Raw genomic sequence first — 23,515 nt, 5'->3', positions numbered from 1 at the left:
AATATGTAGATATAGTTAGATAAATGAAAACTCGGAGGTCAAGGATGATAAAATGACTAATAGCTGAATTAAAGATCTTTTTGCACATCATCAAGTATAGTTATTTATTACTTATTGTTTATTTCGTACATTGTTAGAGAAAACTTCTATTTCGAAATATATTCATGTGTACAACATATTCAATTTCATAAATACTAAACACGATGGGCATCGCAGTGTCTTTTAAGACTCAAAGTACACTGTGTGATCATGTATTATTTCTGAGAACTGTTTATTTATGGTGTGAGTGTTGTAATGACGATAAATACAATTTTAAAATGAAGGAGGATCTAACTTTGTGTTTGTGGCAACTAACCAGACTTGTTAAAAATAAATTAATGTATTATTTCTTGTGAATATTATATATATATATATATATATATATATATATATATATATATATATATATATATATATATATATATATATATATATATATATATATATCATAAATGATCAGTGTATACCTGCAACCAGTCTGAAATTACTAAGAACTCTCACTTCTCTAGAATACGAGAGATGCGGTATTGAAAAATGTAAGCCCTTGCGTGCATTGTTCACCCGCCCTCCCACGGTTATTTGTTTTTGCAGTCTATAAAAGAATTGGACATCCTATCATCGTGGTCTGTCTATCAGTGACTGCAGCAGTGTTGTGTTGTGTACCAACTGTTCCACCAAGGTACTTAACAATTACTTATTGTATAACGTTACGTGTCTTGTGTTTTGATTTCACGCTTGGCTGTGTGAATAGAGTCAATAAATTCGCATAAGTACCGTTGATATTTGACAAGTGTGTTCATTTCGTAAAGAAGTTAAACAATTTAAACATCTTCGTACTTATTGCACTGTATTGGTTTAAACATATTGCTTTAGTTGCGTTAGTAACATCGATCGTGCATTATTATAACTTATGATAGTAATTAATACATTGCTGTTGCTGAATGTACAGGTTTTTTTTTTATTTGTTGGGGAATGATGAATATTTTTCTTCGCTACCGGCATCTGCACTGCAAGAAGATAGGAAATGTTGAACGAAAATCAAATAAAAATGTCTCAATTTCCGTACCAATGCTTTGCAGCCACGACTTGGTTTTCTTTTTGCTGAAATTAAATTTCTAAATATTTTCTCTCCATATTTTCAGCATTTTTAAATAGAATGTCGTCAAAGATCGTACGTAGATACATAGTTATTATATACAGATTTTTAGAACATGTTTGGTAATTGCGAATAAAATAAATGCTACTAACTAACATCATCTAAATCAAATTTAATACAAAAAATCTAAAAAAAGCAAATCCCTTAACTATGTTTAAATGGCTAGATGAACTTTAATGAAATATTGAAAATATTTTAATTTAATTTTTTTTTAATCGTCGTCATCATATCAGCCCTTAGCCGTCCACTGCAGAACATAAGCCTTCCCTCTGGGAGGGTTTTGCCAGTAGTTGCTATGTTTGGTGGGTAGGTTGGCAACCACAGTTAGGCTTTTAGAGATGTTTTAAGAGGAACGCTTATGAACATTCTTCTACTATTTCGTATTTCCAGCATAGATGCCAGGACTAAATGGCTACTTTCAGATTAATCCAATAGAAATTTTATCAAAATCGGTTTAGTAGTTAAGTTTTGAAATAAAAATAACTAGTTTTGCCATAATTGGAGACGGTTTTTTAAATCACACAGAAACACATCTTAAATTATTGCAATTATTTTAAACATTTTTTAATTTGACCATTTTTTTTAATTAAAAAAATTTTAATTTGTTAAGTATATTTTATTTTATTGTTGTTATTTTACAAAATATGTATACATTAATATGAAGTTAAGAATTGGATAGTTTATATTTTGCTAAGTCAATTTTAAATTGGCATAGGTAACGTGTAAAATATATACAAACATTTATATATATTTGGATGTATGCTAGGCGATATATTGCCAATTCTGAATCAATACATATTTGCAATAGATTGAATTTACTATCGTTTTTATTTCATATTAATTTTGTCACAATTGAAGTACATTTTTCTGTGTAAAAAGATCTTAAATTACACTACAGTAGGTAATATTTTAGCATAATACCAAACAATTCAAACAAAATGCAGCAGCCACCCAATTAGTTAATGAATATTTCTGATCACCCTTAAATAATTAATTTTGAGTAAATACCGAAGGAAATGAATATCGCAATTAACAGAAAAGGAAACTGCCCAATTAGCTAAATTTCTAAAATTGTCTTACATTAAACAGTGCTCGGCGATAAATTTACAAACAAAGTATAACATTGCAAACACGGGCATCAATCCTGGCTATAATTAGAAAGGGTTATTTGGATATTTTGTTAGATTTTATATTATACATCGCCATCTAGTTGTAAACTAAGTAAAGCCTATTTTAAGGGTGTTAGATAATTGATAGTTCCTGGTACAGAATATATGTAATTACATAAGATAGCAATAGTATTTACCGCTACCCATATGTCCGTGGTGGTCCGTGTAGTCCCGCCATAGAATAGGCCACCCTACCTTTCCTATGAATGTCGTAAATGTGATTAAGGAAACTTAATGGTGGATGGGCAGAAGCGTCCCTCTTAAAACATCTTTAAAAATCTAATTGTGGTTGCTAACTCACATGCCAAGTTCCTACTACTGGCAAAACTCCCCTTATGGGGAAGAGTTATGTTCAGCAGTGGACAATTAAGGGCTAAAATGATTATATAGTATGTACTTTATCACAGTAATATTACTAAGAATGTAATTTTATATTTTGCTTCGTAAAAACTGCTATTTGAAAACTGATTAAATTAATATGGAACGAACACGTAAATAAAAACTATTTTTGCAATCATTGATTATAATTTTTTATAAGAATTTATTATAAATTTTATCGATTGCAATTTTAGTTAAGTTGGTGAACAAATACAAAAAAATGCGAATGAAAGAATATTTTTTGGAAACAATTAAAATAATAAATAAATGCGTAACTCTTGTTTCACACATTTACGAGTAAATTCTTTATTAGTTAGGCATATTCCGTGGCTTTGTCTACATGACTCATTGTATAACGTATCCTGTGTACTAAGTTAGCCTATAACCCTCTCGAGTACCAAATTTTATTCAAATTCATTCAGTACTTGTCGTGAAAGAGTAATAGATATCTATTCGTACATTCTTACAAACTTTTGTATTTATAATACCAATAAGATTAATAGGACTTTTACCTGTCTGCTTTGGTAATAAATTTATCTATTATTTTTTTTTATATTATATTAGTATTTTAATTACCAATTTTATACACATAGTTTCACATGTTTAGTTTAGGTACTATTATTATTGTAGAATGTATTATTAATTGGTTTTTGTAACCAAGGTCACGTCCCATTTTTTATTGCAGAGGCTTATTATTTTATTTATCTACGATAGTGGTAGTAGTAAAGTAATTAGTAATTAATTGACTCAGACTTCTCATGACCTATCTAATAAGCACTGTTATGATGCTATCAGAAATCAATTGTTATAATGAAAAATACATGATTATGATTTTTGTGTCATGGCATTTCTGTCGATTATAGGTACTGATAGATATGGTATCTAACTGGAAATCTTGGCAGGGGAAATTAATGACAATCTGTGTCTTGATTTGTGCAATTAAGCATTCTCTATGATATGATTTTTTCATAAAACTTGGAATGGTAAATAAGTTGACGTCTCACATGCATGGGTGGTAAAAAGTGGTAATTATCGCCTTTAGGCATGAATCACGGGTACTCGTCTGCATACGTCAACATTAAGATATTATGGTTTCTTAACCTGTAATTTCCCCGTTATATTTAACGTGACAATTTATTCTTTCTTTTAAAACGGGACATTGGTTTATTTACACTTTTTAAAAGTTATTTATTAAGGAAAAGTTAGTTTCAAAGTTACGAATTAAAAAATATACCCGATAAATATAATTAAACATTTTGTTTATTTATATTTAACGAAGGGATAATTTTGCTATTAATTTTAATATTGCTGGTAAAAATTTCAAGTAAGAATGAAACTCTTCGCTGATTTTTATTTATTCACCTTAATTATCAAGTACTCAAATTATCGCGCAGTTTCCGATAACGGCACAATTTTTCGTCCTAGAGTTTATTTCGGGGATACCGCGACTCGTAATTATAAAAAGGGTCAGTCATGTTCAAAAGGGAACGTCTGAGGTCACGTTAGTCATATCCCATTCTTTAGATTTTTTATTATAAAGTGTAACATTATACTTAGTTTATGCTTCAAACCGAAAGACACAAATACACATGACAATATAATATTTACTTTTATTTGTTATTGATTTTCAAATAAATTGGAATCCCGTTGACCTTGTTTATTTATATACCCGGAAATATGTATTGGAGGTATCTATATAGAACGAAACTTAACGAGTATTTTCTGGAAGTTCAAGTGCCCTTTATACAGACGCCTTGAAACTACTTCATAATATTATAGCTGAAAGTAAAATGCCATGTTTTGGTATTTTTACGTCGAAGATGAATATGTTACTGGTACCTTATATAAAGCTGTTTAACTCGAATAATTTATCATTATATGCGTTACAAAGTTGTATATTATGTCTCGAGTTTGTATATGCAATTTTTACTACATTTATACGTATGTCAATACGATATAGAAGAGTTTAGTATCCAATTATAGTAAGCTACGTAATTATTATATTTAATCAGAAAACAATGACTTTATTATTGTTTTTTATTACATTTGTGTCTATTTAAAAAGGCAGTTGATAGATATTAGTATATATGCTGTAAATTTTTAAAAAAATTCTATGGGTAGCTTAAACTCGTCATAGTGAATCTATTTCTAGCTCTTCTTCTAACCTTTGTTTGTTTATTCTATCATAAAAGATCCCTTCCAATACACACCATGCTTTTCATTACTTTTGAAATTTGGCCTAGGTTTTTCTTTTGACATAGATTATTATTTAAACCTATTTACTATTGTATTTAAAAAAAATTATGTTTTCAGAAAGAACAATGCAGTTAAGTACTTTGGTAGTGCTCGCATGTTTGGTAGCGGCCGTGTATGCGCAAGCACAGGAACAGTCACCAGCAGTGGACGCACTACAGCTTCCGGCTGCTGAAGACGTCTACGAATCTGCCTATGATACACCAGTACACGACAGGAGCCCCAGGACGAAACGGAAGGCTTTACTGCTTTTGAAAAAGAAGCTGTTACTTGGTAAGTATTTACATAAATACTTATCAGAGGGAGACTTTTTACAAAAGTCACGTACATGGCTACCTTTGTTTTTACCGTAAAGTAACTGTGTTTGTATGGTTGTATTTTGGTTTAAGGTGTGGTACACAGCAGTGACATTTCAGGAAATATAGGCATGTATGAGTATGGTAGCCCTCGGGAGTGCTAATGCATGGGAGGTACTTGTACCTTAGACATCACAGCGTATTATTTATTTATTTATTTATTTAAATCACTCTATTCACCAAAATAAATTATGGTACAAAAGGTGGGCGTAATGCTAGTAGTATTCTCTATCAGTCAATCTTTAGGATGAACAGTAGAACGTGGTACTTCATTATTGGGATAGGTAAGGATAATGACAGTTAATAATCTATAATATAATAATAATCAATAAATAATATTCTGTAATGTCCACGTCCATGTTTATAGCCGACACGGTTACCGTTTTCCATTGGGTGAGCCTTTAGCTCATCTGCCATGCTGTCTCATAAAAAGAATATGTATTTCTTATATCAATATTTTGAAGACTTCTAACGATAAATAAATACCGTTGACTGTGAACGCTAACAAAGACACGGTTATCTCGTGCGCTATGCTGACAACGAAGAAACTTTGTTAAGCGCTTTTTGGAAAGATTTATACTGTTATTCCTGGAGAAAACCTTACCTGACAGTAAGCTCATTCCATAATCTGAGCATTCCTGGAAGGAAACTCCCCTAAAACGGCACTGCGGTACCATAGTAGCGGTAATATTTTAAAATATTTTGCTCATTTAAATCGAAGTAAGTGGCTGTGGGAGTCGAGGTTACCACTTTATGGTGATGGTGGCGAAACAGAAGTTTGGGGCGTGGACAGTTATTAGGAAATAAATTTCTTTTTGATTTAAATAGGTTAAATAATTTGTTTTTATTGGTATAAATTACAAAAAGGTAACGACCCTAATGTTATTAAATGTTAGTTTAGTTTTTAAATTTATTAATATTGTATTTTTATAACCTTAATCGAGAGAGTTAGAGATATTTTTATAGAGAGAAATTGTTCGATTATTCATTATTTGTTAAACACAATAATCAAGGTTAAATATAGAAAACTCAGAGGACTGGTTATTAGGGTCATTGCCAGTTTAGCATATCTGATGGCCGGCTGTACGTGAATATACGAGTATACTTGGAATTGTTTACATATGTACTATGTGATATCACTATGCAAAATGTTGCCAGTATTTCATGTTTGGGTCTCGTGTTTATTATAAGCAATAGAAGTTTGGACAGTTAACTATATATTAATATATATATGGAAGTAACTGATATTTGAAAAGTAGGTTTTTTAAGTACTTCTATAATATTAGTGTTGAAAAAGAAATTGATCGCAAGTATAGGCCCTTGATAGCTACCTGACGCTTATAAATATAAATAATATTAGTACATCACAAAATATAATGTATCGCTCATATATATGTGTTGCGAATTCTTAAGTTTTTGTTTAAAATAATTTATCTATTACAATTTTTCTTAAAATCCTAATGGGTAGGATACTAATGTATTGTATTGTATTCACTATTAGCTAAGCTTAGCTTCAAATTATGTATATCAATTTTATTAAGGAGGTACTTACCAAATTACGACTAAACATAGTATAACATAGTAAACATATAATAGATACATCGTATATTTTTCGTCCCACGGCATCTTGAAATTTTTAAAATGTTTATTGATGATAAAAATGATTTTTTATATACGGTTTTATCATTATTACGACAACAAAATAATAATAATTAACCAATTAACTACATAGAGTGAAAGAAATCAATTTCAATTAGGTAATTAAATGAAAAATATATGCTACGTTAATTTCAGTAATTGTTAGGGTTCTGTACTCAATAAGGTGAACGTAACTTTTACATAATCAGTTTTTTATACGTCTGGATGCTTGTTAAGGCCCTGTTTCGTGAGATTAGCCGAAAAAGTAATTAAGCTGAAGTTTATACCAATTATTTAGATTTTCTGTAAAAATATCAAGTTACTAACGAAATTTAATAAAATCTTATGACCCAAATACGTATTTACATAGTAACTGGCGAAAGCTAAAAACTTCCATGAGACTGATTGATTTATATGGCATAACATTAATAATAAGTAACTGTTCAGTTCATACATCCCCTAAGGGTTTTTGTTGTAAAACAAGCATATCTCTGTGTTGATAATATATGAGAAAAAATTTTTTTTTCTTTACGATAAGTTGATATTTTGTAACCAAGTCGTAAAGAAAAATATGGTTATGGATTTTTTTATATTTACTTAGTATTTTTAAAGGACACTATATTCAGTCAATTTTATTTTAGCGAAGCCTAGATATCTTTTATAAATATAAATAAAGTATAACATCAAAAGATGGCAATAAAGATAATAATCATATTGAGTGCACTAACAATTTATAGCCAGAGACGCGAACCGGAATTATAGATTTACCTGAGTAGCTATGATATGGGTAATAAAATTGGAGAATTCTAAAATATTCAGTGGAACCATTTGTTCCAGTAATTTACGTATATGTATGACGGATAAAGACAAAGTTTGGTAACCGCTGTTGACAGGGTTGCCAAATTTGAGTTTAGATTTTTACTCAAATATAAAACATTTTTTCTCCAAACCGGTACAATTTCCAGGATTTTTACCCAATCACAAACTTGTATAGTATTTTTATTAAGTTTTGCTATGTACCACAAAGCGAATGACAAAAAAACAACACCTAACACAGTAAATTATGTAAAGTGTCGTCTGTTTATTTGTACCTTATATACCTGTACAGTTTCCAAATATTAAAATTATTACTCAATATTCCAAAAAAATATCCAAATTTCTCTAAGCCCATCCAAGTGGGATTCTACAAGAATTTTATTTCTTCAAAATTTCGAGAACAGTAATTTTTTACCCAAAATTACGAAAAATATACCCAATCTGGCAACGCTGGCTGTTGATGTCTATTTGGTACATTAGTATCTTGAAGGTTATGGGGTAAAGCAATAGGATCTATTCTGAAGTGTCATTCTGTAAATCGATCTTCAAAATTCAAAAATGCCAAAAAGCGTTTTTTTGTTTACTTCTTAGAGTTTTAGTAGGTTAACCAATCGTCACTAAAGACATACATGTACTATTTAGGATGGGTATAAATTCTTTGAAGCACTTTATACGTTAATAATATTAGAGAAGCGTATATGGTCATTTGATATTATGATGTGGTGATGTAATTAAAATAATGAAGTACATGTACATGTGTAAATTATTATGTCATTCCTATCGTCTGATTATCAGTTATACTCCAGAATACATACAAATACGGAATACCAGTATGATGAATTTTACCAACTTTCCCTAATTGGTAAATAATATCTAACAATAACGTTTATTTATATTGATTTAGCTTTGGTTTTTGTAATAAAGATTTCGCTGTCACGTTCAACTGAAATTGTAATTTTAAAGATAGGAGATGGCGCTTCCGTATGGATCCTATTGTAATCACGTTCTTGGATCCATGCCACTTAAATTAAGTCATCTTAGTAAGTAAAGTAGGTATTTATAATTAGATCAAGTTGCAAATAAATTGTGTAACGTTCTTTTTTCAGGGGCTCTGGGATTGAAGGCAGCTAAAATAGGAGCAGTGGGCGCTGGAGTTGGTGCACTAGCCCTTAAAAAAGCAAAGTCGGTACCACAAACACCTAAAGTCACCGTAACCTACACGGACAGGTGGAGTGAACTAACATTCTAACAATCCATCCTCTTTTCATTCTAAAAGTATTTTTTTTTTTACATTCATTCTCTTGTGATGAACGCAAAGAAAGGCAGTCCATACAGCCTAGTCTGTAGCATATTTTCTGTCCATTACTTTCAAGTAAAAAAAGTAATGTTTCTTTGTGATTAGTATTGGATATTGATTAAGTGAAATAACACTTACGCGGTAAAAATCTCAATCAGAAATATTAATTTTTAGAATGAAAAGAAAATAATTTGTAATTAATCAGTTAATGTATATGGCACAGAAGTATCTAATCAAGTGAAATAATTTTAACATCAACAAATAATCATGTAAAAAGAATTAGACATTGAAAAGCAAAAATATAAAACTTATTAATCTTGTATTTTATTATATATTGATTAAATAAAACCTAATGTTAGGTATTAGATATATTTATGGTTATTAGAGCCATTTAAGGTCGTTATTACACTATTTGAATATGAAGACGAGTCTTGGCTTGTAAACTACGATTGCAAGGAGTAGGTCCGTAATTAACTAACCACTCGAACCTGTGTGAGAGGAAAGCCATGGCCGCTATGAGACTATGGAGGGCTATACTTTGTATACTATGGTAGTAAGACATAATCCACAATACATACCATATTGTCTTAATTATTTGAATACATAAAGAATAGATACATTTGATGATTCAGAATTCAACTGTATGTATGTACATAGAATATGGAAAATGGATTGAAATCTGTACTATAATACTTGTAAAATACTTATTTTCTTTCATCATGACAAATTGGCTGTCCAATTTTTTGTCAGAATAGGATAAGCTTAATTTTTCTCTTACATAAAAATGTGTAAAAGGTAAAAATTTTGGTTAACTAATTATTAGTATAAAATTATCTCACAAATCTAAGTACTAGTAATATACCGTCGACAGATGGACAGATTACAAACAAAGTTCCAAAGTTTATGGGGGTTCAAAGTAAATAGGTTGAAGTACCTAAGAAATTTCGACCCATTTCCTTAGGCAAAATTCGTGAATGAATATTATCACTAAGTTTCGGATAAATGGGGCGAAATGATTAATTGTTGAGCCTTTGTAATAATGTGCCTAATCTCTGCATATTTTGTGTTGTCTGCATTCACTGTTCCCATTCCATATATATAATATTAATAAATTGTATTAATAACTTTTAATATCGTAAATAACTAACGAATTAATGTATATTAAATATTTATCAAGTACATATAATGTATTATAATTATTTGGTACTTATAAAAGTCGTATATAATTTTACATATCAACGAAATCACAATATTGGTGTTAATTTTTTATTATCTTCAACAGCTATAGGTATTAATATTCAATCATCCAGCAGGTTATTTTTGTTTTAATATTAAAATATTTTACAGACAAATTTATCACAGTCCGAAGTACGACGTTGTAGAAATTCATCGGTGAGTTTAGGTTATTGAACTATTAATTTAGACAGCACGTGAGGTAATATTTAATTTGTAGTATTAGGGTATATTATTAGGGTTAGTAGTATTTACACGTATGTTGCAGAGCACTGTTTTTTTAGTTAATAAGGATGTACATATAATTCTATCTCTACACTATATTTTATCTATATAATTTTGGCATATAAATTTTGGCTTATAACTAGAAATTAGTGTTAAAAAAATAAGGCATTAAAATGAATCAATCAACAAAAAATCTCTTTATTCTATCTTGTTCATTATATGCATTGTTATTTCTGAAAAAAAAATAAACCAAACTCATAAATATACAGTTTAACCAAACTAATAAAAAAACAGTTTATATTTACACGTACATATTTAGTTACTTAGCAGTTAATTTTAGACTGATATAAATAGATTTTTTTTTATTGAATTACGTAACAAGAGGTACCACACCAAATGTTCGTGATCTCATATACATAATATCTGTGATATATATATATATATATATATATATATATATATATATATATATATATATATATATATATGTGTGTGTGTGTGTGTGTGATATGTACAATTAGTACTAATGGCACACAATTAGAACTAATGGATTAAAAATAATTCTAATCCCGTAGCTATAATAATGCTCATGCGTCATTCTTCCTGCAATTCTATTAGTTTTGTGCGGTTTTAGCAATGCAATATCTAATTATTTATTTATTAAACTATGTGCTTAAATACTTTCGCAACGTTGTCTCTAGTATTTAATTTAACACATCATTGACATAGATGCTGCCGAGATAATGTACCTAGCTTACTATAGTGCTTTACTTATATCTGTAATGCATGAATTGCTTTTTGTAACGATTAGTATCTATTCATAAGCGTATTTCAAAAGAAGTTCCCAATATCGTCTGAATTTTTTGCATCTATTGAACATACATATTAGGTATGACAACGTCGTCAATTCTTAACAGATTTTCAAACGTCTTCAAAAAGGAGGAAGTTCTTAATTCGGTTGTATATTTTTTTATGTTTGTTTGGGCTCATTTGTCCCATTTGTGTTTTTATTGTGAAGCAGTTATGTTTGCATGGCTGTGTTTCGGTTTGAAGGATGGGATATCACAGTGAATTTACAGGGCACAGAGGAATAACACCTAAGTCCTCAGGAATGGCAACGCATGGGGGGTATCGTGGGCGAAACAGTATACTCTGTTATGTCCACGGTACTGCTCATGTCTATAGGCGACGGTTACCATTTTCCATTAGGTGGGCCATCAGTTTGTTTGTTATTCTAAGTTGCATAAAAAAAAAACTAGTTTTAACCATGATTGAAATCGGTGTTTTTTGTAAGGCACAATTTTAAATTATTACAATTCTTTTTGTAATCGCTGGATTGTATCCTTTAGTTTTGTATTAATTTTACATCACTTTCGTCATAAAATTAATATATAAAATATAATCGATTCAGAATTGGCTCAGTAATCGTGTACGTATTTACAAAAAAAAAAAAAAAATTAGACGAATTGAGAATCTCTTTATTATAGTTGTCGCTTAAAAACCTCTTTATTCTACTAATGACATGATATGACACAATTGCTAGAATTTTCACTAACTGTTGTGTCAAGCTAAAGTTAAGTTTGGATCAGTAAGCTTTACTCGTATGTGAAGAGAGATTGACCTTATCGATCAGATCCATTGACCATGTGCCAAATTGTGTCGTTCGTAGACAATGTGAATAAACATTGTCATAGCGGTAAGTATTATTGAACTTTGATATTCGACACAAAACAATAATGGTGTGTAGTAGTGTTGTGATCTTGCTTCACCTTCACTTCATAACTTTACACAATATTTTTTTATTTAAATGTCTTTGTAAGTTGATGACTTCTCATCGATTTATTTGAAATATGATCGTACCGTTTGACTGGTATTTTATAATTTTTATTAATTGTCTACAATTGGATAAATATACATATTTTTATAAAATAAGCTATAAGCACGGTATAAGTGTCCGTGACTTCGTTCGCGTGATTAGAATACAAAGTAATATTTGACCTTATTTACTCCTAATATCTAAATATATTAATCATATGTTTACTTCGTTAATATTTCTTTTTGTCGCAATGTATGTTTTATATAAAACAGGTTATAAATGGAGTGGTAACCTGCCCTATTAGAATATGCTGGTGGGGTACCAGTAAGTGATGATATGTGAGGATGATAATAGTTCAGTTGACGTATCATGATTAATTCATTAAAAAATAATCATGATGGTTTCTAGAGTGGATGTGTGAACATTGATTTGCAAACTGGCTGTTAGCCCCGTTACTAAAAATTTATTAAACAATGTATATATTAAAAAACTGCAAAGCTTTGGGTTAACTAACTCGTTTTCATCGTCACTTGTCATCACTTACTGATATTCCGCTAGCATATATCAATAGCACAGGCGCATTTAGAATCCTATTTTCACTTATTGGAAAAAAAGCGGTGGGTTCATAAATGATAAATTTTCTAAAATAGTTTATTATGTAACGTAGGTGAGCATTAATAAGGAATTTCCACGAGAATGGGGATAATGGGTTCATGTGATCGAATCTACTGGAAACGACTAGTACCAAAATGAAGATGGAAGGAATAATTATTATGAAGCACTAATTAATTACTACTGCATTAATTAATACTATTTTAAAACAACCTGAGTAATATATTGATGACATTATCATAATTAATATTATTATTTTAACTTTTCGCGATTTTTATTTGTCATTGATATTTATTATAGAAAGAATAGTAGTAATTAGGACGACAAGTAGACGGACTATCTGATAATAAGCGATAAACATTTTCTATAGATTTGTACAGTACCATAAATACGTAGGAGTCACAGTATATACTGTGGCTCCCACGATACTCTTCAAGCTTTCCTATTATAGAGGATTATGTTCTTCTTAAGTTTTATAATAGGAAGAGCATTCTGAAATCTTACAATCTTCAAAAACAGATCAAAAATTTTTTTAAATAAAATTTTTGATCTGTAGTTGTATACGTATAATATGTTACAATTAAAAATATTATATTGTTTGCAAAACAGGAAAAGATAAATTAATTACAAATATTATTAAAATATGAAAACCATATTATTGTAATAATTATCAAGTAATTGAATAATTTCTAGTGGGTGAGGTTTAAAACAGCACCTTTTTTATATGCTGGAGCCAGTAAATAAAGATCTTTATAATTGAATTGTTAATAATAAATCAATCTAAAATCAATTGTTTAAGAAACCGGATTCCTTAATGCTTATCACTTAATTATTATATTTTAAATATTTTATGATCTGTGAGAAAGCTTTGCTGGTCTATAGAGACGAAATATTTGCCTTTGGATAAACCCAAATTTTATATCTACTCTTTAAAGAATGCGGTTTATTACTCTAATGATGTCATCTATATATAGGTACAAATAAAATGATAGAAAATCCAAACTTATTTTAATTTTATTATTATTATCTTATGTTACTAATACGTGTTTATAAACATAAAACGACCAAAAGGATTTCAATAATCGACACGCTAAAAAGAATTTGATTAAAATATCGAATATAGACGATATCAAATTCTTTAATAGTATATTCTTTGTTATTCAATGAAATATCGTTTAGTTTTTATTACTGATTAATTTTTTACTTACTTAATAGAATATGTGATCCCTCAATGACTCTAGTTTGTAGAAATAATATTATGAATTATAGGTGTATATAATATTATTTATTCATGCAAGTAGTTAAGATAGTGCTTATAGATTATCGTTAATAGATAAATTATTAATGTATAACAAATATAATAATAAGGATTTAAATTGTTATTAACTCCGATTCGAAAAATAGGTAAGGATTCGATGAGACCATTCTTGATTATGTATTTTATCAAAATCCGATTTAAAAATGCAATGACTAGGTTTATTTGTGGCTTTGTTTGTGTAAATTAGGATATAATATATAGTTTGTGTACCTTTCATTCAAAATTTCGTGTAAAAAATATATTAAAAAATTTGATCATTGTTACAAACTTTCACATTTATAATAAGATTTATCAATTATTTTGCAAATAATCGGAATTTCAAATATAAGTTTTACGTAATTAACTAATTTATCTTAACTTTACACAGTCAGAGATAAATTTTCTAAGAATTATTGCTTGCCTACATTACTTTAGCAACTAATTTTTCTCATATTTTTTAGCCTTACTTAGCCTTATTTAGCGTTCTTTATAATCTGTAGACATCTGTATATACTTTATTATATACAGTTACTTATTATATGTAGATTGATGTACAGTGTATATAGAACACTACATTTTTTGGTTTAAACTTTGTCTTTTTTTTTGCAGTTGGGGCTAAAAAAACATAACTTTGAAGTTTTCTGGCAACGTCCGAGAAACATCAAAAGGATTCAAGCAGTGTAGTCAATATTTAAGTTGTAGCTATTTTAAGTAATTGATGCTTTAATGTGCACTTACACAGTGGTATGCTTTTTCGTAGTATTCGTCAAAATGTTTGTTATTGCCTGAATACAATTTCATATTACAAAGAGCAACAATTGATTTCACGTCGAACGTAAATAAAAAATACCTAGTCTCTATTTTTACAATACGTATTAATGTTACTTACGATTATATATTTACTTATATAAAATTAAAGATATAATTTTGTTACACATAATATAGGTATATTAAGAAACACTGCTTTATATGTACTTCAATGTTTTGCGTAGATTGTAAATAACATAGGTATATTATGTGTAAAATCAGTATGTTGATTTATGTTTTTACGTTTATAATAATAATGCCATAACAATAAAAAACAAATAAAATCAATTTGTAAATACAACTGCAACAGGTTATGTACCAATAGTGTTACTGGTGACAGTGTTTGTTATAATATTTATAACAAATAAATAAACTTTTTATTAGTAATAAATGTTTTTTTTTTAATTTTTAAAATTAATTTATAATGTAATTCCTTTTTTAAAAACTAATTTTTAATCGATGTCATGTTCATAATGCAGGTACTATTTTTATTCTATGTAATGAATAATTACAAGCAAAATAGTTCACGAAATACTCTTTCGTATCTATTTCTAAATAACTACTACAAAGTATATGACGTCTTATTCTTATTCAACTGTATTGAAAACGACCTTTGTTTTGAAGCGGGACTTTCTTATTGAAATCGGCGTTTCAAAATTAAAACAGTCTAGAATTTCAAGCGTTTATTACCATTTAGAAAAATATGCGAACAATTTTTATTACTTTCAGACAATTTTTAGCTTATAATTTAAGAATTTATAATTCTACAGTAAAAGATGAAAATTATTGAGAAAAGCAATGAGTTCGTATTTTACTTGGAGTAATTTGTACATTTAGTCTTTGTACAGAGATATTAGATTGTTAATACTATACTTATGAAAATATTTCTGATATATGAAAAGAATTTTGTGATGATTTTTTTTTTGTAATTTTTAATGTACTAAAAGTTATTATTCTCGTAGGTATAAATACGTTGAAAAAACCTTGCATCTTTGTTCCTACAAAAAACCATGAAAAATAATTATACATTATACTTATTTATATATAACAATAAAAATTTACAGTGCTTCTTAACCCTTTGACTTTAATCTTAGTCTTTCTCTAAGTAATACATATAATATATACCTAAGAATTGGGAAGCACAGACATTATTAAAGTCGTTCCTCAAAACAAAGGTCGTTCTCAATATAGTTGGATAAAAATAAGACGTCATATAATATCATTATCATCACCATATCAACCGTTAACTGTCCACAGCTGAACATAGGCCTCCTCATTGGGGGGTTTTCCAGTAATTCCACTTTCGATCATTAAGTTCCCTTAGTCGACTCTTACTTAGTTCTTGTAGTAAATACTAGATGATGCTTACCATGAAAACGATGACCGTGAATTGTAACTTGCCTGCTCCTAGTTTCTTCGGTCCTAGGTCGCAAGGTATTGTTGTAGGGTCGTACAAATTAAAAATGGAGACCTCCTTTGAATTAATTTGTCTACTGTCCAAAGCTGAACATAGGCCTCCTCCTTGAAAGGATTTCCTGTAATTCCTCCCTCGATCATTAAGTTCTCTTAGTTGACTCTTACTTCTTGTAGTAAGTACTAGACGGTGCTCACCATAAAAACTATGAGCATGAACTGTAACTTGTCGGCTTCTAGCTTCTTCGGTCCCAGGTCACAGGGTATTGTTGTAGGGTCGTATAAATTAAAAATAGGGACCTCTTTTGAATTAGTTTTTATTTTAAATATGTACGGTACAGAGGGAGATATGCACTTCCAACAGTGTTGGTTGACAGAAGAGAAAATGTTACCATATATAAAAAATATTTTATACATTTTATAAATTATTATTTATGATGCCAACACTAGAAAAATCTAAACTCTTGCTCACGTTTCTTCTTTTCTACCTTATTTATTAAATTATTCGCAAATCTGTTACTCTGTCACAGATATCTCAGAAAATGTCATAAATTATGAATTTGACGAATTTAGTCTAGTTATATACATACAATAACTTTCTATCAGAGTTAATATATAAAACAGTTTAATCAGCACATTTATTTTGTGCATATTTTAAAAATATGATTATTTTGCTTTTTGAACTTCTTGAAACAAATTTAAATTATTAAATTTAAAATTTTTATTCCGAATAAACCTACCTTAATCTTGACATAATTGTTATGGGGTCAACATGAAAGCCTTGTAGTTCCGGCGTAGAATAGGCAGCCCTTCTTTTCTCATGGGTGTTCTAAGAGGTGACTAAGGGAATTTAAAGGTATAGGGATAGGCAGCAGCGTCCTTTTTAAAACATCACTAAAAGCCTTATTGCCTTTGGCAACCCGTCTTCTAAACTTGGCCGCAACTGGCAAAACTCCCCTTATGGAGAAGGCTTATGTTCAACAGTGGACACTTAAAGGCTAGGCTAAATATGATGAGAATATTTGCCGATTGTAATAAAAATGATGGTAAATATGTAGAATTGGTGCAGATATCACACCACAAAAAAATCGTATATTTGTAAATATTAATATTATAATTTCTTTAGTATTACCCTGTCCATGATATATCAACTTTATACAATAAAATACATACGGTTTACTGACATTAACTATTTGATTTACATTTTTTGGGTGTGAATCACTTCTAATATAACTGATTAAATTTGGAAAGAGCAAATGCGTAAAATCCAACCGGATCTAAAAGTGATATTCACCGATTGATTAGAAATATAATATACAAGCTGTGCTCGCGACTTCGTTAGCATGACTGCAACATATTGATAAATGGACTTAAAATATTAGACACAAAAATATATGTTTAATATAATAAGATAGGGTTACATCTATAGTAGACGTATGGAAGATAAGCCATCTCATCTATCATAAATACTAATAGTATTCCAAATTTGAAATTTTATGGAGACATCGTTAAGTACAATAAATAAACGAAATTCGTACCTGAAGATATATTTATATTTATAACTTATTTAAATTTATATTTTTAAGCCGTATTACGCGGATTAACTTGCGTCAATAAGAACATAAAGTACTCTATGTGCTAATTTAGAATAATCTACCCGTATACGAAATTTCATTTAAATCCGTTCAGTAGTTTTTGCGTGAATGAGTAACAAACATCCATCCACCCATCTATTTTTACAAACTTTCTGATATATTATATTAACTAGCTTTTAACTGCGACTTTGTCTGTATCACCAGGATATATTTATTGTCCGGGTAAGTAAGTAAACTATATCCTTTTTTATAGCATGTGTATATCTTTATATATACATAGTGATTAAGTAAGCGCTATAAGGCAATAAAGAAACTCACTTTCACATTTATAATATTAGTAAGGATAAGATAGATACAACTTAGCATTTAGTTGTATCTCGTGGTTTTGTTTGCGTGAAATAATATATAATGCATCCTATGTGTTTAGTTAGAATGTAGCTAAATTTCATTCAATTCCATCCAAAAGTTTAAGTGTAATTTAGTAACAAACATAGTTAGGTACAAATTTTCATATTTGTAATATTAGTAGGAAACCGCTTCTATATAGCTAACTATCGACATAGTTTTATTAATGTCGTATACGAAGTCTAAAATTAGTGATACAGTTTAGTATTAGATATTCCAATATACCTAAACCATTAAATTCCCAACGAAACCTACCTTCGAACCTTTCAATTGAATATAGGAAAATTCCAGTGTGGTTTTCACTACACGATCCTTGTTATGTTGACTGTGATTACAATAGTAATACGTTTATATTTTGTTTATATTTATTTATACTTTTGCACATATTAAAGTAAACTTGTAAACAACAAGGCGGATTTAATGCCTGATGGCATTCTCAACCAGTCAATCGTTACGTTAAACAGAGAGGGCAAATGACAAATAATAACAATAATATATGTAAGTAAATAATTATATAATGAATTCTCAATAGTGGAATATAGTTTTAAAAAAAATTACTACTTGCTCGTTTAATAATAAGTATATAAATGTGTCACTTCGTAAGTACGTTATACTTCATCTATGTAAATATTAAAGTTTGTAGAAATATTTGGATGTCTATATAATATTATACTCAGTCACGCTTAAATAGGTGAATTGAAAAATATTAGTTCTTTATAAAAAATGTCAAGTCAGTCGTTATCTAATTTATTTATTTAAAAATCACAATTATGTAATATGAATTTATGAATGACATTAATATTTTAACAACAATGTATATTGTTATGAAATAAGTGAAATGAATAGAATGAATATTAATAGAATTTACTATATATGTAAATAGATCATATTGTTTTTCTTAAATCTAGATTTCCTATATACTTATAATATTTTTGTTATTGTTAATGCCAAACATGACGATACATTTAATATAAAGTAGGAAGATTACTGTAAAGTAAAACATAAATAAAAAAAAAACAGGATAGACAAATAAAAGGATAGTAAATGATTATGATTATTCTTGTACTCCATTAGATATAATACAATAATAGATAACTAAAATTAAAGTCAGTAATCTAAAGAAGTATTTACTCGCGACTTTGCTGTGTGATCGGGATATGTTCACTGGACGGGATAAAAAGTAGTGTCCTTCTCCATTCCTTATACCTATTATTTGCATACCAAATTTCATTAAAATTTGTAAAGTCGTTAAGGCACTAACAAATATCAAACACACTTTCACATTAAAATATAAAGTAAGGATTATGAGATTTTTTCTAAAATTAGTTTGGCCGAGAATCAATACCTCAGTTATATAAAGTACCTATCATTGTATTACGAAGGTTATAATATAAATATCCATAATAATGTTTGTTGATCTGTTTTTCAATGTGAAGTCAAGTTCACACAAGGATATAAACGCATTTATAAAAAAAAGACACATGCAATTATGGTTTTTACGAATATTACATTTTGTTTATGTAATTTAAAGAAACAAACAGATGTCCTATCTGATGAGAAATGGTAACCGTCGTCTATAGACATGAACAGTACTGTAGACATTACACAATGCACTGTGATTCTCATGATATCCTTTACTCATTGTCATTTCTGAGGGCTAAAGTATTATGTCTCAATGCCTTATAATTTCACTGCTATATCGCTTAAATTGGAACACAACTATGCAAGTATAGATATTTAACAGCTGAAATATAAGTGGGACAGACATGACCATATAGACGACTTTTATACAAAGTCTCCCTATTTTACTAAGAGAATAAGCCACCATGAGTTGGAATTAAGAGTTGCATCTCTTTTTTTGAGATTGTATTAGAAGTTTGCGTAGGTTGACTTCCAATTTTGTCAAATATATAAGTGAATCTATCGTTCTTTATTATCTATAATTGCGTGTAGGTTTCCTTCATGCCTGCCCACCTCTGATTGCCATAAGAAATGATCCAAAATCTCTTGCCTCACCTGTTTCCTTGCAACATGTCGTCTATCCATTTTCGTCACTACATTCAGTGGAGATTGTTCTGTACTAAGTTTGCCTTACGTGGTTGCTTTCTGAGAATTTTTCTTCCCCACCACTTTTAAGTTATTAGAGTTTATGGTCCGTTTTGTGGCAATCCACTTCAGCTTATTCTTCGGGTTATTTCATTCAATTTGGTATGTCTTGGATATGTTCATTCCGGATTCAATCACGATTTAACATTATAACAAGTTAGTAAATTTTAACATGTAACAAGAAAAAAGATCAAATGTGAAGACACTAAAAATTCTTATATCTATTGAATATTTTTAGAATAAATTATAAATGTTTAACCTTTTTTTTTATTAAATGCTCGTTCTTTTTTGCAGAGGAGTGTTATTATTAGTATAGAGTAACATTATGCAAATAACCAGTTTCTTACCATATTAAAGAAATAATAATACTCGTAGCATCACAATAGTTTGAAGCGATTATTGCAACATTCACAAGACAATCTGTAAAATAAACTAGATTTGAATTAGATTGATTGAAAATTTTCATGTTCTCGTCAAGTTAATGGATCTTGTACCATTATCAGAAGTATTTATATGGTTCCGTATATAGATAAACAAGTAAACCATTAGGTATTATTATTTGTATACGTTAGTTGCATGTCGGTGTATTGTTATCTATACTTATGCCATTTACACACATACATATATAAATGTCGTCTCGGGGAGTAGGCAGAATAAAAGCAATGGCAAATGTTCCATTTGAATAGGAGCAATTGAAATTTTTTCATATCGATTAATTGTAATTTAATAAAATTGTTTTTAAGGAAAGTACTTGTAGTTTTAATGGACTAACTTGTTTATGATACAGTTCATGTTAAATTTTATTATTACTATTATTTCAGCCGTTGACTGTCCACGGCTGGACATAAATCTTCCCCATAACCCCTTGCTATATATACTGGAGTATGGCTAGTAAAATATCAATAATATATTTTACTAGCTAAGCTATTTTATGATAAAGTATAACAACAACAATATACTTACATATGTCAATGGTATTTTACTACAATGACATGACTAGCTGTAGCTCGCGGCTTCGTCATTCGATCATATACGTAGATAACTTTATGAAATATCTTATGTTCTAATTTAGGATATAACCTATCCGTATCGAGGGAGACTTTGTACAAAAGTCGATTGCTTAGGTACCTCTGTTCCATTCGTGTTTCAACCGTGAAGCAGTTGTGTTTGCATGGCTGTGTTTCGGTTTGAAGGGTGGGATATGGCGTGAATTTACAGGGTACAGTGGAATAACACTTGAGTCCTCAGGAATGGCAAAGCATGGGGGGGGGGTATCATGGGCGAATCAGTATACTCTGTTATGTCCATGATACTGCTCATGTCTATAGGCGACGGTTACCACTTTCTATCAGGTGGACCGTCAGCTTGTTTGCCATTCTAAGTTGTATATAAAAAAAATATTCGCCTACCATTCTATCTCAATATTTTCCATTTTCTTATTATAGTAGAATAAGTAATAAGTAATTCACCTTCATTATTGATAATTTATTTAGGGTCATCATTGTGGATATAAATGGACAAATGATATCCAATGATATCACTGTATAAGAGTTTAAAAGAAATATAACGAAATATAAAAGAAAAAAAACATTGAATTATTAAATATTTTGCATTTCTTCAGTATGGCCGGGATAAAAAGTAGTCTTTGTTCTCTGTCTCAAATACAATATGTACCTATACTAAATTTCATGGTTTGTCAAGCCGATAAGGCTCAAAGAAATAACGAATGAACAAACTCATTTTTATATTTCTAATATTAGTAAGGTTTATTACTAACTAAAATAGATCACTGATCATGCAAATAGTCTATCCCAAGGAAGTCTATCTGCATTTACGATGTATTTTACATAAATACGATCTCATGTGAGCTGGGATAAGTAGTATTCAGAGGGTTTTATTGTGAAGAAGAGACTTATTGACTATTAGATATTTATTATACGACAATATTTAAATAAGTATGTAATATTTAAGTATGGCTAACCTTATTCCATATTTATCTTTTCAATACTTTTTATTCATAATTTAATTGCATTATTTATTTACATATCTTTATAGGACTATTTATTCATTATTAATACACCATTATTGCCGTTATAAAATAATTGAATGAATTTGAATAATATTTCCATAATAATAAAGAAAATAAAGACAAAACAGAATAAAGTGTAATATTTTATACAACTTGAAATAGTAAACAAGCAGACGGCTCATTTGATAAAAGTGGTTGGAGTTTGGAGTCCTCATTCGGTCGAGCGCAGCCCGAGGGCGTTGAAATTGAAGGACGGATTAATTTTACATTATTATCGTTAATTTATATTGAAGGGTACCTGAGAACAATAAGGCTATTATGAAGAATAATCAGATAATGTAAGTACCTAATACCGGTTCCGAAAATCACCCTATTATCACCTGGGGAATTTAAAAAAATGTACTCTGTCTGGTATCGAAAGTTATTCATGATAAAGGCCGGCAACGCACTAGCAACTCCTCTCGTATTGCAAGTGTTTATGGGCGACGGTAGCTGCTTTCCATCACCGACCGTCTACTTGTTTGCCTCTCTAACAATAAATAAAGAACAATTCTCATTTTAAAAATTTTCATTTCTAACTAACACGCAAAAGAAGTCACGGTCACGACATGCTGGTAGATATATTCTTCTAACATACTGTTATCCAATATAGGCATTCTATTTTAGATTATTACCAACTAAGGAATTCCCAAGCTTCCCTGTTCGCTAACTATGCGCCTTAACAAATGTTTGTTGTAACGTCTACTGAATATTGAACTTTTGGAACTAGGCCTACCTAATATTATACCTAATAATATACTTAATAATATATACGTACCTAATATTATTGCCATACGCCAGCGGGGCGGCTACATGCGTTCCATGGGGCAATGACA

The 23,515-nt window shown here is 29.5% G+C and overlaps 1 protein-coding gene across 5 annotated transcripts; it reads left to right on the top strand.

The window, feature by feature from the left end:
- The first annotated feature begins 608 nt into the window (after window positions 1–608).
- Window positions 609–15,466, top strand: LOC113518363 (uncharacterized). Of its 5 annotated transcripts, none has more exons than XM_031913345.2 (5): window positions 609–718; window positions 5,056–5,268; window positions 8,912–9,032; window positions 10,450–10,494; window positions 14,895–15,456. In XM_031913345.2, exons 2-5 carry the CDS (start codon window positions 5,064–5,066, stop codon window positions 14,902–14,904), a joined length of 381 nt encoding a protein of 126 aa, XP_031769205.1. In that variant the 5' UTR covers window positions 609–718; window positions 5,056–5,063; the 3' UTR covers window positions 14,905–15,456. The 5 variants fall into 5 exon arrangements, with proteins under 5 accessions (XP_031769205.1, XP_031769206.1, XP_026759048.1 ...); XM_052903114.1 differs by lacking the exon at window positions 609–718 and adding an exon at window positions 4,629–4,706 and having other exon boundaries at window positions 14,895–15,466; XM_052903115.1 differs by lacking the exon at window positions 609–718 and adding an exon at window positions 4,659–4,724 and having other exon boundaries at window positions 14,895–15,466.
- Window positions 15,467–23,515: the final 8,049 nt, after the last annotated feature.

The sequence above is a fragment of the Galleria mellonella genome, unplaced genomic scaffold (assembly GCF_026898425.1).
Source record: "Galleria mellonella isolate WM207_F2 unplaced genomic scaffold, CSIRO_AGI_GalMel_v1 utg132, whole genome shotgun sequence".
Taxonomy (NCBI): Eukaryota; Metazoa; Arthropoda; class Insecta; order Lepidoptera; family Pyralidae; genus Galleria; species Galleria mellonella.
The sequence above is the reverse complement of the archived record's forward strand: the minus strand, read 5'-3'. Positions and strand labels throughout refer to the sequence as shown.

Coding starts and splice junctions, on each gene's coding strand:
- LOC113518363 (XM_052903114.1), top strand. CDS start 5,064: ATGCAGTTAAGTACTTTGGTAGTGCTCGCATGTTTGGTAGCGGCCGTG. Junction 5,269..8,911: donor GAAAAAGAAGCTGTTACTTG/GTAAGTATTTAC, acceptor TTCTTTTTTCAG/GGGCTCTGGGATTGAAGGCA. Junction 9,033..10,449: donor ACCGTAACCTACACGGACAG/GTGGAGTGAACT, acceptor AATATTTTACAG/ACAAATTTATCACAGTCCGA.